Source organism: Camelus dromedarius, chromosome 18 (assembly GCF_036321535.1).
Source record: "Camelus dromedarius isolate mCamDro1 chromosome 18, mCamDro1.pat, whole genome shotgun sequence".
Taxonomy (NCBI): Eukaryota; Metazoa; Chordata; class Mammalia; order Artiodactyla; family Camelidae; genus Camelus; species Camelus dromedarius.
Genome location: NC_087453.1, coordinates 21,135,375 through 21,148,719, shown reverse-complemented (window position 1 = coordinate 21,148,719; position 13,345 = coordinate 21,135,375). Strand labels below are relative to the sequence as shown.

At 53.5% G+C, this 13,345-nt stretch overlaps 1 protein-coding gene across 1 annotated transcript in view; it reads left to right on the top strand.

The window, feature by feature from the left end:
* EFCAB8 (EF-hand calcium binding domain 8) overlaps nucleotides 1-13,345 on the top strand; it is a 44,183-nt gene that overhangs the window by 17,967 nt on the left and 12,871 nt on the right. The window contains 10 exon segments of the mRNA XM_064475985.1: nucleotides 2,661-2,728; nucleotides 3,063-3,214; nucleotides 4,579-4,606; nucleotides 4,609-4,715; nucleotides 6,013-6,126; nucleotides 7,197-7,424; nucleotides 8,567-8,637; nucleotides 9,419-9,623; nucleotides 10,492-10,701; nucleotides 11,747-11,881. Of these exon segments, the coding sequence (XP_064332055.1) occupies nucleotides 2,661-2,728; nucleotides 3,063-3,214; nucleotides 4,579-4,606; nucleotides 4,609-4,715; nucleotides 6,013-6,126; nucleotides 7,197-7,424; nucleotides 8,567-8,637; nucleotides 9,419-9,623; nucleotides 10,492-10,701; nucleotides 11,747-11,881 (1,318 nt within the window).

Genomic DNA, 13,345 nt, shown 5'->3' with positions numbered 1-13,345 from the left:
CAGGTGCAAGGAGAGGAGCATCTGCCTGAGGTGGTGTGAATTTCTGTCTTGACTTTCATGCTTTGAGTAGGGCAGTGTGGTGGAATTTTGCTTGGAGCTGGTTTGCTGAGGACCGTCTCTCTATTTGGTGGGAGTATCACCTCATGTCTGTGATGTGTTTCATTCAACTTCTTGTTTTATTGGGTCTCCACAGCAGGAGGATGTCACGGGATGACCTCATCCTGGCCATGAGGGCCTCCACTGTCTGGCCCTGCCACCTTCCCACTCCAGCCACACTGGCCCTCTTGTGCCTCAGGCGTGTTCCTGTCCCCAGGCCTTTGCTTTGCTCCTCTCTGCCTGCTTTTAAAACATTTTTATCATGGAAAATTTCAAACACACGCAAATGTAGAGAAAATAGTATAATGCTTTAATATCATAAGTACCCGGTTCAGGTTAATCTTTCCCCAAGTGTCTCAGAAGAATGTTCTTACAATTATTTGCAATCAGATATAGACACAATTCTAGGATGGTTTTGAGCAGAGGAAATGGTGCGGTCTGACATAGGAGCATCCTTCTGACTGCTCTGTTGCAAACAGAATGTTTGTATGTGGGCAGGAGGGGAGATGGGGACACCAGTGAGAACACTATTGTAATAATTCAGGCTACATGTGATGGTGGCCTGGAGTCAGCCAGTGGAGTGGACATGGGGGGATTTGAGATACATTTTGGGGATGGATTGGAGAATATATTTTTACACATGCACACGCACCCTCTTCCTTCTTGTCTGACGGCAGTGCACACACTGGCCAGCGGGTGGCACCATTGACCGCCAGCTGGTCTCCTGTGCAGACCTCTTGGGGCCCAGCCCTGCCAACCCAGACGGCCTCTGGAGTTGGCCTCAGCCTCCAAGGCAATGTGGGTCTCAGGGTCTGGCTTCCTGCTCCGAGCCAGCAGTGACTCTGATGGAGAAGAAGCCGGGGTGGAGGTGGAGGGAGCCTGTGTTGAGCATGTGGACCAACCCACAGCATCTCCCCTGCTTCCCTCCTCCCCTCTCACTCCTGCCACAACCACCTAGTTGAAGCCACTGTCGTTTCCCACCTGAATTGCTTGCTGTGGCCTTGTGGACTTCTTCCCTGTGTCCCCTCTGACCTTCCAGTCCCTTCTCTGCACAGCAGCCGCCTGCAGACCTGGTCTCCTTCAGCCGTCCTGTCAAAGCCACTTAAAGTTTATTCCCCTGCCGGACTCACCATGATGTGTACATGTCCACCCCCAGCTCTCTGTTCCTTTACTTGCTCATGCCATTTTCCTCTAGAAGGAAAGCCCCAGGGAAGGCAGAGGCATCATATCTATGCGTCTGGTCATCCTGGAAGGGCGTAGGAGCCAGGAAATTTTTGCTGAATAAATGGGTGACTCAGCCTGAAATAATTTCTAGCACTGTTTTGTGACCATTCTTCTAGAATATTTCTCTGCACATATATGCATGGACGACAGAGACATATCTGGTTTGATGATATGTGTATTTGATATGTTGTTCTTGAAGATTTGATTTTTAGATGAATCCCTCTGGTTGTGGAGTAGGGAGCACAGGGAAGTGGGAGGGGGCTGGAGATTGAGAGCCCCCCAGGAGGCCAATACAGAAATGAAAGGGTTCTGAACCAAGTAGAGGCCAAGGCTGTGTGGGACGTGGGTAAAGAGGATGTGGAGCCCACCTGAATAATGGGAGTGCAGGAGAGGGAGCCTCCAGGATGACAACCAGGCAACTGGCTTAGGCCCATGGGAGCGGCAGAGGAGCAGGTCAAGGGCAAGTTCGGTGGAGGACAGTCTATGTTAGAGGGCCAGGGTGCCCTACAATGGGGGACCTTTGTTGAGTTTTGAAGGCAGTTTGAATAGGAGGAGCTGAAAAGGCAGGATGTGTAGACGTGAGGGAACAGCCTGTGCAAAGGCACGGAGCTTCCAGGGCTGACCTCCAGGGCTGAACTTCTTGGAACCCCTGGGTCACCAAGCCTCCTGAGCCCCACCGGGCCCTGCTGCACCTCTTCCTTTCCTAGAGCTCTGGTTCCTGAGCCTCCTGCCTCTTCCTGCCATGCCCACCCTGGGTCTGAATCCTGAACCCCTCACCTTGCCAGCCATGTGACCTTGGGCAAGCTCCTTAACTCCCATATCCTCATTGTGGCCCAAGGCTGATTTCAGTCTTCAGGGTTGTGTGAGGGGTCCAGGTGACTCTCGAGACAACACTTAGCACAGCGACCAGCAGGTGGCAGGGACATGGCACCCAGAGACTTTGTTTTCTTCCCCTAGCCTTTGCCCCCCTCCCCAACCTTGTGGTTGGTGTCATGGGTAGGACTGTCCCAGTATAGCTGCGGTGAAGATCGAGTTAAGTTTGCCCTTGGAAGAAGCAAAACCGTTCAGCTGTAGGAGTTGCTACAGCGGGAGACAGGTGTTTCCTCTGCACTGCTGGTTTCAGAAGTGGTGGGGGCTGCTGCTCTGCCTACAGTGCTCAGCCCTGCCTCGTCTGCAGGGTGAGCCCAGGGCTGGATTTCCCTGGGCTGCTCCTCTCCTTGGGTGGAGAGGTAGTGACTTCTCCCTGGCCTCGCAGCGGCCCTGCCTCCAGCTCCTCCGCATCCCAAGCTCAGAGGCTCCCTGAGGCCTCTGCTCACAGCCTTCCCCCTTTGCTGTCGTAGGTTTTCAGTGCTGAATTTAAGAAAAGGGATTCTTTGCTTTGATTACTGCCCAGAAAAGAACATCCTGGGTAAGTAAACCTCATATCATGCAGAGGCTGCTGGTCTGACAAAACTAGGGTGAGGGCAGCTGGGGGGTGTGGAGAGCATCAGAGCTGAGGAGGAGGCCCTGCAGCGTCCAGCCTCTGTCCCGCGTCCTCTCTGGCTGCTCTGGTCCCTGCTCATGGGCACCTGGGGTGGTGACATGGGCTAGCTTGGCATGGTGGTGGAAGCTGTGGGAAGGGCAGAGGCATGGATCGCAGCAACGCCCCTCTTCTGCCGAGCCTGGCTGGGACCCAAGGCCTGGCCCCAGGGCAGGGTCCCCGTGTAGGCCCCCGGTGGCTGATACCCATTTTTCGACTCCAGTGACTGGGTTTTATGACCCCCTCATCCACCTGTGGAATCCCTTCTTCTCGAAAAAGCCTGTGTGGCTGATGAAGGGGCATAAGACCTTGGTGACGCACATCCTCGTGAGCAGCAAGAGCAGCAGCACCCTCTTCAGCACCTCCAAGGACAAGGTGTCACCCTCGGAGAGCTCGGCCCTACTGCTCTCCCCCCACCCCACCCCGCATTCCCGTTCCCCGACGAAGCTGGGATAACAAGCTAGCTCAGCCAGCCGCGGGGCGGGCAGGTGGTGGGAGCCTGAGGCCCAGGGCAATGGTGTGACCTCCCTGCCCCTGGGCCCACTGCTGGCCTGAGGCCTAGAGGGATGCATCCTAGGTGGCACCACCATGAGGGGCTACGGGTCTCTGACCACACCCAGCAGAGGTCTGAGCCTAGTTCTGAGCAGCCACCAGAGTGGGCTTCCCATGGAGCCCAGCCTGGCTTCTTACTTTGTGGTTCTGGTCAGGGCCCTTCCCTTTCTGGGTCTCAATCTCCTTGTCCAGAGAATGGGTGTCGAGTGGCTTAGAGGAGAGCTGGTGGTGCAAGGGCAGTGCTTGTCTGGCACATAGTAGGTGTACAACATGTGAGCCATTCCCCTGCCTTTCCCTTCCCCGCAGGTCCAAATTTGCTCCTCGCAGCTCTCCCAGGGACCCTCTCATGGCTGCCCTGGCTATCAGGGCCGGACTGGACCTTCAAATGTCTGGGGGCTCCCCTGCTCAAACCCATTACTGTGCTGCTCTGAGCTATGGGTTCAGAGGCTCACCCCATCTGCTGGGGGATGCAGGCCAACTATTCTAGCCCTCCTTTGGGGACAGGTTTGTGTCTTCTGGTACTCAGTAGACCAGGAGCTGGCAGGGCCTTTGGGTCACCAGGTCACACTCCCCAACACATCTCCACACTTGCTATTGTCTGGAATTATCCTGTTAGCCCTGGAAGTTGGGTATCATCGCCTCTGATGAAGGATCCAAGGCTGGAGAGGTGGAAGGAACAGAAACAGACTTGTCCCAACCCTCACAGACAGCAATGTCAGAGGCAGGATGTGGGCTGGAATCTGGTAGACTCTAAGTTCATACCATGTCCAGCTTTCTGTCCATGATGCTGAGTGATGGGTGACCTGGGGGACTTCTGTGGGGCCTCTCTGGGGACAATTCCTCAACCTGAGAGGAACTTGAGGGGAACAGGAGGGACTTTTGGACAACTATGTTGGCAGCTTTCTCTGTGCCCACCTGGCTGTACTTCAGGAAGGCTGGGGTGGGAACTAGTGAGGGTCTGCAGGGGCATGTGCTGCCGTGTGTGGGCTTCGTCCTCAGCTGTTGAGCAGGGTGGAGGCCCTAGGGGAGGCTGGGGGTGGAGCCGGGCCTCGGTTTCCTCATATGAGCATAGGCACAGTGTCTCTGGGGGTACGTTGGAAGTGCTTTCCCTGTGTGCCCCGGCCTCAGGTGCCAGCTGCATCCCTGAGGACCCACTCTTGGCCCCTTTGCCTGCTTCCCACCCCTAGAATATTCGCGTGTGGGACATGCAGGACTACGAAGCCTCCAGTCCTTCTGTGGGAAGCTGTTTGCCCTGGGACACTGCCGCATCACCAGCGCCTACTTCCACAGGGATGACAACAGCCTCATCTGCAGCACCTACTCGGTGAGTGCTGGGCAGAGGGGTGGGGCACTGTGGCCGGGCCCGAAGCCCTGAGAAACGCCAAGGGATGGCCACATCCTGTCCCCCTGAGACTGCGCTTTGTGCCATGAGGACAAAGCTGCTAGACTCTGTGTCCTCGTCCCTGAAGCTTCTGTCTTTTGGGATTTCCTGGAGGAACATTTCTAGGCCCCAGCAGTCACCCTCTACCCTGCTCTCTGCGCTCTTCTCCTGACCTATGCGGCCTCCGGACGCTCCTCCTGGAAGCCCACCTTGACCCCCAGGCTGGGTTAGAAGCCCCCTGATCCAAGCTCCCATGCCTCCCCTCAGTCATGGCCCTTGTTACTCTGCCCTGTCATGGTTACATGTCTGTCTTTCCTGCCAAATCATGAACCCCAGGAAGGCAGGGCCCACACCCCAGCAGCCCCTCTGAAAGAGAGAGCCTGGAGAGACCTGGTGTGAAGACTGTGAACCAAGACTTAGCTGGTGCCCATATGAGGTCTTTCCTGACCCCAGAGGATGGGACGGCTTGGGGGAGGCACAAGGGGTGGACTGTCCAGGGTGGCAGTGGGGCCTGTGACAAGACGGGAGCTTAGGGAGCTGTAAGGACGATCAGCAGCCAGTGGATGGGGAGGCTTGTCTAGAAAGGGAGACCAGGGTGTTGCTTGTGGTTGAGAGGAAGTGGTGGCCCTACTGAGGCCTCCTACCCTCTGTTGGCCAGGCCATCCTGGCAGGGGACACATATTCTGGCCTTGTGCCGTTGGCTGGCTCTCCCAGACAGCAGGTTTATTCAGATGGGAGTTGGTGGGTCCCTTCATCTCTGCTGAGTGCCAGACTGGCTGCCAGCATTTGTTGAATTAAATAGACTTTTGAAGTTCATTTCAGATCATCAAACATTGTCAACTCTCTGCTCTTTCTCAGGAGCAGAGAATATATTAGACACTGTCCCATCCTTTGAGGAACCTATTGGATAGAAGAACAAATTTAGTAGAAACTGCTCTGTATTATGATGGAGATGTGTGCTGGGTGCTTCATGGACACAAGATTGAGGCCTCATGCTTTTCAGAAGTTATAAGAGGGACCTTGGACTTGGACTTCCGGGTTGTAGGAACACTGGGGCTTGGGAGCCCTGATCTCAGGAAGTGGGGGCCACAAAGTAGGGGCAAGAGGCATGAGCAGGCCTGTGTGCAGTGCAGCTGAGGATGTCTTGATGTCTTAGTTTACCGGAAGTTTCTTCCTGGGGCCAGTCACTGAGGGCAGGGCCCTTCTGACCCTGGCTGTCTGCCCCTCTCCTTACCTGCAGATTGGCATCCTAAAAGGATACTTAGAGACCCAGGGGCCTGGGGGACCAGAGGAGAAGATCACGATGTACAGTGCACCCCTGTGCGCCATCCTATACAGCAAGGTTTTCAAGCAGGTGAGTGGGCTACAGCTGTCTCTGGGGCCGGCAGGAGTGCCCCATGATGTGGGGCAGCGAGCACAGGGCCAGGGTGGCACAGAGCAGCGTGGAGGGAGGTGTGGGCGGCGGGAGGCGGACCAGCAGCAGCCCGGCAGAGGGCTTGACCCCAGGTGAGATGGGAGCTCCACCACGTGGTCAACGGGTCATCAAACTCCTCTGAGCCTGCATGCCCGGGACTGCTGCCTCGGGGCAGTTCTTTGCACAGTGTGGGATGGAACATGAGGCGTGGACTGCCCTGCGAGGTTCCCAGGGTGGGTGCTGGAGTAGAGGTCTCTGTGTTGGGCAGGGAAACTGGGCACACGGTTTCTGGGTTTCTGAAGTGTGGGAACAGAAAGGGCTCTTGGGCCCTCTGACCACTCCTATGGAAACACCTTTTCTGGCCCAGGCTCTGGGCAGGACAGGCTGTGTCTGGTACAGCGGTGGCCTTGGGCTGCATGAGGCCAGAGCTCACCTCTCCAACTTCCCTCTAATTTTGGCTCGTGGTGCCACACGCCCTCATACCTTAGGGTTCTTCAATGCCTTCAAACAGTTTAAAAAAAAAAATCCCCCTTCCTCAGCAGGAAGGTTGGTCTGAAACAGCCCCACCTGCAACTGTCACATTGTAACAGTTGTAATGGCTGCAAAATGTTGCCTTTGGTGGAGTGACCTACCTTTCCTCTCAGCACTTCCCTACTTAAGGGGTAGTTAGTGTATCTCTTACTGGTTTTTCTTCCCTCCATGATTCATGACTTTTCAGTAAAAGTCTTTTCTGAATTAGAGATTACTTTCTCTGGGTAGATTCTGATAAATTTTGTTTCTGAATTAAAGAGGATTTCACCAAACTGGTTCCTTCTAAAAGAACTATGCCAGTTTGCACCACCCTGTGCCCCAGAGCAGAGGAAGGCCTGTTTTTAAGAGTGGCTTATCCCGCCACCAGAGGACCCTGAACATCTCTCTCCTCAGTGCACGGAGCCGGGGCTGGGCTAGCCTCCATCACAGCAGGTGGAGGCTGCCCTTGGGAGAAGCCCCAGCTGTGTGCTCGCTCACAGGTGGTGAGCGGCTGCCTGAGCGGCATGGTGAGTGTGTGGGAGGTCGTGACAGGCAGGAGGATGATGGAGTTCTCTGTGACTGATGACCAGCATGTGGAGCTGACTGCCATGTCCCTGGATGAGTCAGAGGGGTGCCTGCTCATGGGTCTGCGGGATGGCACCATTAAGATGTGGAACTACAGTGTTGGTGAATGCCTGTTGACCTTCCCCAACCCGGACCAGATGGAGGTCAGTCTGGTCCATCAGCTGGGGCCAGGGGTCCCTCACAGCTCCCAGAACCCTGGGGTGCACTATTTTTCATGCCTCCCCGAAAGTCTGTACATGTAGTCTGCCTGGCTTCATGCCTCCCTGAGCCTTTGTGTCCTCGTGCATAAGATGAAGATAGGTAACAGTGCCTGTTTGAATCAGAGAGAAAGGATCAGAGACAGCTCAACAGCAGAGTCAGGTTTATTGCGAGAAACCTGCAGAGGGAGTCTCCAGTTAGACTGGAGCCTGCTTTCTGCATACAGGCTTGGTTATTTATGCATGGGGGGAGGAGCTGATTGGTGGGTTCTTATGCAAATGAGGGATGCTGAAAGTAAGGGGGATGTGTCTGAAAGAGAGAGGGGCGTGTCAGATGATTGCTCCCACCAGTAGTTCTCACTCAGGTCCAGGGAGGGTTTTACTGGCAGAAGGGGCTTTAACTAAAGGCGGAAGTTGTGGCTTGCGGTCAGCTTGGCTTGAGATGGCAGCCAGTCATCAACATGGAGTTGGTCTTGCCGATCGGTGCCTGTCCTTAGTAGGCATTTCACAGACGTTAGCTCCTCTTGCTCTTTTAGCATGCTAGCACTTCTTACCTACACGTTAGAGCTTGGGATGGCATTTCTAGCAGTGGGGCAGGGGATTCAGAGCCCCCGTGCTCACCCCATTTGAGAAATGCCTGACAGGCTTATAGGGACAGTCTGTGGGTGTGGCAAAGTCCAAAGCCAGCCAGCAGTCCCACTTTGGGACTTGAGCCCATTACTAACCCCTGTGGCACAGTCCTTTAGCCGACTCAGAAGGAGCACTTGGCCAAGAGGCCAGGGATTATAGGACTGGTCCAGATTCTGTCACTTAGTTATTTGACCTTAGCTTAGTCATTTGTCCATTTCCCTGCTCTCCGCCTGTAAGATGGACCTGGTTACCTACCCTGTCTGCCTCCTCCAAGTCCATCAAACAGACAATGGGATGTGAGGGCACTCTGGAAAATAGATGGCAGTACCACCTCTAGGGGAGCCTTGTCATCATGGAGAGTTTTGACTCCTTGCATGGTACGATTAGGAAGACATTTGGGGCCTGGAGCCACTTTCTCTGAGGTACCTTAGAGTTCTGTTTTCTTTCATCCTCAACAGATCAGTGGGATTGTCCGTATGAACAAAGTGTTCTATGTGACCGGATGGAGTAAGAGAATCACTTATTTCATGTGAGTAGCCAGGGTGCACAGGGGGAGGTAGGGCAGCCGACTGTTCTCTCTTCACTTCAGGTGGATTCCTCCAGTCCTAGCTTTGCTGCTGGTTAGAACACCAGGCAGAAAATTAGTGGTGGGTGATGTTCATTGCTTCAGGCGTTCATCTGTCCATCCATTCATCACTCCATGAGGCTGATAGGTTCTAGGGATCGGGTATAAACAAGAATGATGGAGTCGCCATCCTCCTGGAGCTCCTAGGGGAAGGCAGATACTAATCAAATAATATAATTTATAATGGTTTATAATGATAGTCTTTTGGGTGCCATGAAAATAAAACAGTACAGGTTTCTATGGTGAGGGGACAGAACTCTGATCGGGTCTCAGAGGCCATCAGGAAAGGCTCATCTGAGGATGTCATGGGTGGAGTGGGATCTGAAGAGCGAGCAGGAGGGGTCTCAGTGAAGCAGTGAAGGGCTCTGGACAAGAGGGGCCCTCTCCCTTCAAAGGGACTTTCTAGGGCCATTGTTTCCCCTTCTTTAAACCTGAATCCTTACTCAGGTGCCTGAATGGGGCAAATCTGTAAGAGTAGTGTATGTAAAGCCCCTAGGACAGAGCCTTTAGAATAGGCAGGTAGTAGGTGCTTAGTAAATGAGGTCAGCAGGGCAGAGCTTCAGTCCTGCTCCAACATGTCCCCGGAGGTGTCCTCTGAGTCAGTGCTCTGAGTCCTAGAGGATGCTCTCCCAGGAGACCACTGAGGCTGAACACTCAGCCCTCCTGCCTCTGGGCCTGTGTGCAGGTTCCACAAGACCAAGCTGGTGCTCTTGTGCTACCACTGGCAGACCTTCCACACAGAGGATGTCCTGAGCATGGCCAAGTACCATAACCAGTTCCTCGGGACCTCCTCCTACAACGGCGACATCCTCTTCTGGAACACCAGCATGTTCAAGCCCGTTCTCAATTTCAGTGCCTCTCAGAGCCCCTTGCCCTTGCTGCCCAAGAGGGTACGGTCGACAGGAACACGCTCCCCTCTTACTTCCCTCTGAGCTGTGGGCCAGAATCATGGGGCTTGCGGGGTGGGGGAGGGTGTACCCCAGGAAGTAGAGGGGATGGTGGTGACTTGTTCTGGAGGAGGTTGGAAGCTAGGTAGGTGGGTGGTAGTTTTTATAATTATCCCCATTTGACAGATGAGGAAACTGAGGCACAGAGAGGTTAAGCAGCTTGCCTAAGGACCCGCAGCCAAGAAGTAATACATCCAAATCTGGGTAGTCTGCCTCCAGAGCCTGGTGGTGCTAGTCCTGTTCTCCCATGAGACCACTCTCGTTGAAGGTGGCTCACATCTTACCCGCTGCGGCTACAGATTACCGCGCTGGGCTCCCTGGGATCACAGTAGGATTTAGAAAGCCCATATAGTCTCTGAATTACCGTATTTGGGTGGATTAGAGCTGGAAGGGGCTTCTGGGGCCACCCTGCCTAGTAGTTTCCCTGCATGTTGTGGAGAGATGCTTGGAGGCTACTGCAGCAGCTTCACCCATAGCACCTCAGTTTTTTAAAAATCTATTTTACACTTTAGAGTTTCCCTTCAGGTTAAAAACAACCTCAAAAATACTTAGAAACACTATCCATTTTATAGGTAGGGAGACTGGTCCCTCCTGGGAGCCATCTCCTGCCAGTGGGTACTTGGGGAGCTAGTGTTTGGCCCAGGCACAGGCTTCTAAGCTCTGGTTTGATGCCTTTAGGGGTACTCGGTTTCTGGGAAGCAAGCCCCAGGGAACCCAGAGGGCTGAGTGGTGTTGGTGTTGGCTGGGGGAGGCCCTCCCTTACCCTCTGGGACGCAGCAGCACCTTAGGGGCGGCCCCTTCCCTGGCACAGGTGCAGGATGTGGATGACTGCTTGACTGAGAGCCACGGGGCCAGCAAGCCCTGTGTGGAGCAGAAGTGGGCACACAAAACCCACACACAGCCCCAGAGCCCCGGCGCCAGGTCCTTGGCCAACACTCACCTGAGGCGGAACCTGATGTCGGCACCCCCGGTGGTGAGACACCAGAGGGACAAGGAACCAGCCCCCCCTGCACCCCTGCAGGTGGGTGCCCCACAATCCTGCCGCCTGAGGAGGTGCTGTTCCAGGCCCAGGCAGGGTCCCTCCCTGATTAGCTGCATGGTGGCCTCAAGCCTGGGCCTGGCCCCTGCCCAGAGCATGGCCAGTATAGACCCCTGTGTCCACAGGCTCCCGGGCAGGACCTGGAGGGAGCACAACCCAGAGAACTGACAGCTGAAAGCCTTTGTCAGTTCTCTAGCTCTTGTCGCCCTGGCAGAGAGGAGCCACTAGGGGCCTCCCTCCTCCAACAAGCCTCGTTTCACAGAGAACAGGCTCCAGTGGTCTGAGGCCCAGATGCAGCAACCACTTCCCTCCTCCCCCAAGCCCTGGCCTCTGCCCCAGGGTCAACCCTCCCAGGCTTGACTGACAGTCCGATTTTGGAGGGAGTAGCAAGGAAGAGTAGGGGAGCTGCTCTCCCTACTCCCAGAGGGGGGGCTTTGGCCTCAGACCTTCAGCTGTGACAACAGTGATCTCTTGTGTGGGGCTTGAGGGGCCCATCAGGTGGTCTGAGCAACTGAAGCCTGATTCCCGTTCCTGGGAGCTGGGGCTGGAGTGAGAAACCTCACCTTCCCCAAATACCCAGTGCTTGGGAGGTGTAGGGCTCATCCGGCCCCACGTGACCGGCCAGGACATAGTTCTGTGAGATGCCCACACTGTATGTCACTGTGAGGCTCTCGTACCATCTTCAAAGTGTCAGGGTTGCACCATCACATTCAAATCTTCTAGAGCAAGAGGTGCACACACCCCTGTATCCTCACCTCTAGTCAGAATGTCTCTTCCAGGACCAAGAAGAGTACTTCCCCGAAGGTCAACTCAAGTCTCTGCCCTGAGAGCAGAAGCTGCTTATAATTTAAAACAGGGACTCCCCAGCATCAGAGTGTCTTTACAGCCAGGATCCTTTAGACACCCAGCTGTACCATGTGCACAAGGGCGTATCTACTGTGTAGGGCTGCTCTTTCAGCATCCGCCTCTGTCTCTGTTCCCTGGAGACCCTTTCATGATGAGCTGGGAGGTCCATTTTACTTTCCAGAAGGCTCTCAGCGCCTACAGCCTCAAACAGTCAAGAACACCCCACGACAGACCGTCACTTGTCAGAGAGGCTGAAAGGAGAAAAGCAGACTTCCAGAGGAAGCTGTTGCTGCAGTCCAATGCATCAGTGGAGAAGGTCGGCCACGCGCAGGCAGGGTCTAGTTGTGAGGCGGCGTGAGGAACAGTTGGGGTGGGCTGGGAAATGCAGTGCTTCTGAGCCTGGGGGCCTGCGAGCTGGTTCTCCCCAGAGAAGGGCCAGGAGAGGCAGCTTGGAGATGAAGGTACCACTCGGATCTTGGCTGCCGGGCCGCTGTGTCTGAGGGGAGCTCCTGACTCTGACGACGCAGCCCTGCCCGTGTGCTCCCAGCCAGTCCTTGCCACTCACTTGCCTCCATCCTGCCTGCTCAGCTGTCCCAGCGCTGGTGGAGAAAGTGTTGGGAAGGAAGACTCAGCTTTCCCCCAGTTCAGAAAAGGAAGATCTTCGTGGCATATCTTTTTGGTGAATCCTGCAATCATGTTTTAGGAGAATACTTAATGATCTGATTCTTATGACAAGATTTTTAAATTTTCCTTAAAAATGATAAATAATGACTACTATAAAAATTGTGTGCATCTTTTAGGATGTGTTTTTATTTGCCTATGTGCTATGTGTACACACAGGTATGATTTTGGTTTTCAAATAAAGCTGGGAATGTTTGAGACCGTAGTTGAACTGTTTGCCTCTTTTGCAATGCACAGTGGACAACTTTTCCTCTCAGTACATATACGTCTATCTACTTCATTCTTTTTAATAGTTTCATACAGGGGGCTGATGTAGGTTTTTTCGGAGCCTGAAACTTACACAGTTTAGGAGGCACCCTTTAAGAAAAATAACACATATTTATAAATATAAAATTAGATAGAAAAGTGAAAATTTCTTTAGAATGAGAAAGAAATGACAGCATATTTCAAAACGTACAAAGCTGACGAAGTTACAACTAGCATGTTGGTAGTTCCTCTCATGACCTTGGAAGGGCCTTGAACTCGACCTTGATCTTAACTTGGCCTAGAACTTCATGAACTTCAATGATAATTCTGCCCCGGCTGCAGTGTATTTCCTTGGATTTGCCGTAATTTATTTAATGAAGGCCCAACTGGTACACACTGAAGTTGTTCCTAGTATTTCACTATTATAAACTGTGGTGCAGTTGAGACCCTTCTAGGTTTATCTGTGCAGGTTATGCTGGATTTCTCAGAAGTAGGTCTGAGGGATCCAGTTGTGCACAGTTTACATTATGATCTGCTCTCCAGGAAGACTGATGATCTCCATCCCCCTCACCAGTGTGAGAGTCTGCTTGTCCTCACACCAAGCCAGTTCCAGACATCAGCCTTTTCTTCATTTCTGCCAGTTAGATAGCTGGAAAATAGCATTGCCTTTTGACTTTTCTTCTGATTATTTGTGAGTTTGAGCTTTTTGTATATTTGTTAGATATTTGTATTTCTTCAATGGAATAAATATCTATTCACATCCTTTTCCATTCTTTTTTATATTAACTCCTTGGAGCTCTCTGTACTCTCTGGAAGTGAATCCTTTGCCTGTTGTGTCTTACAGCTATTTTCA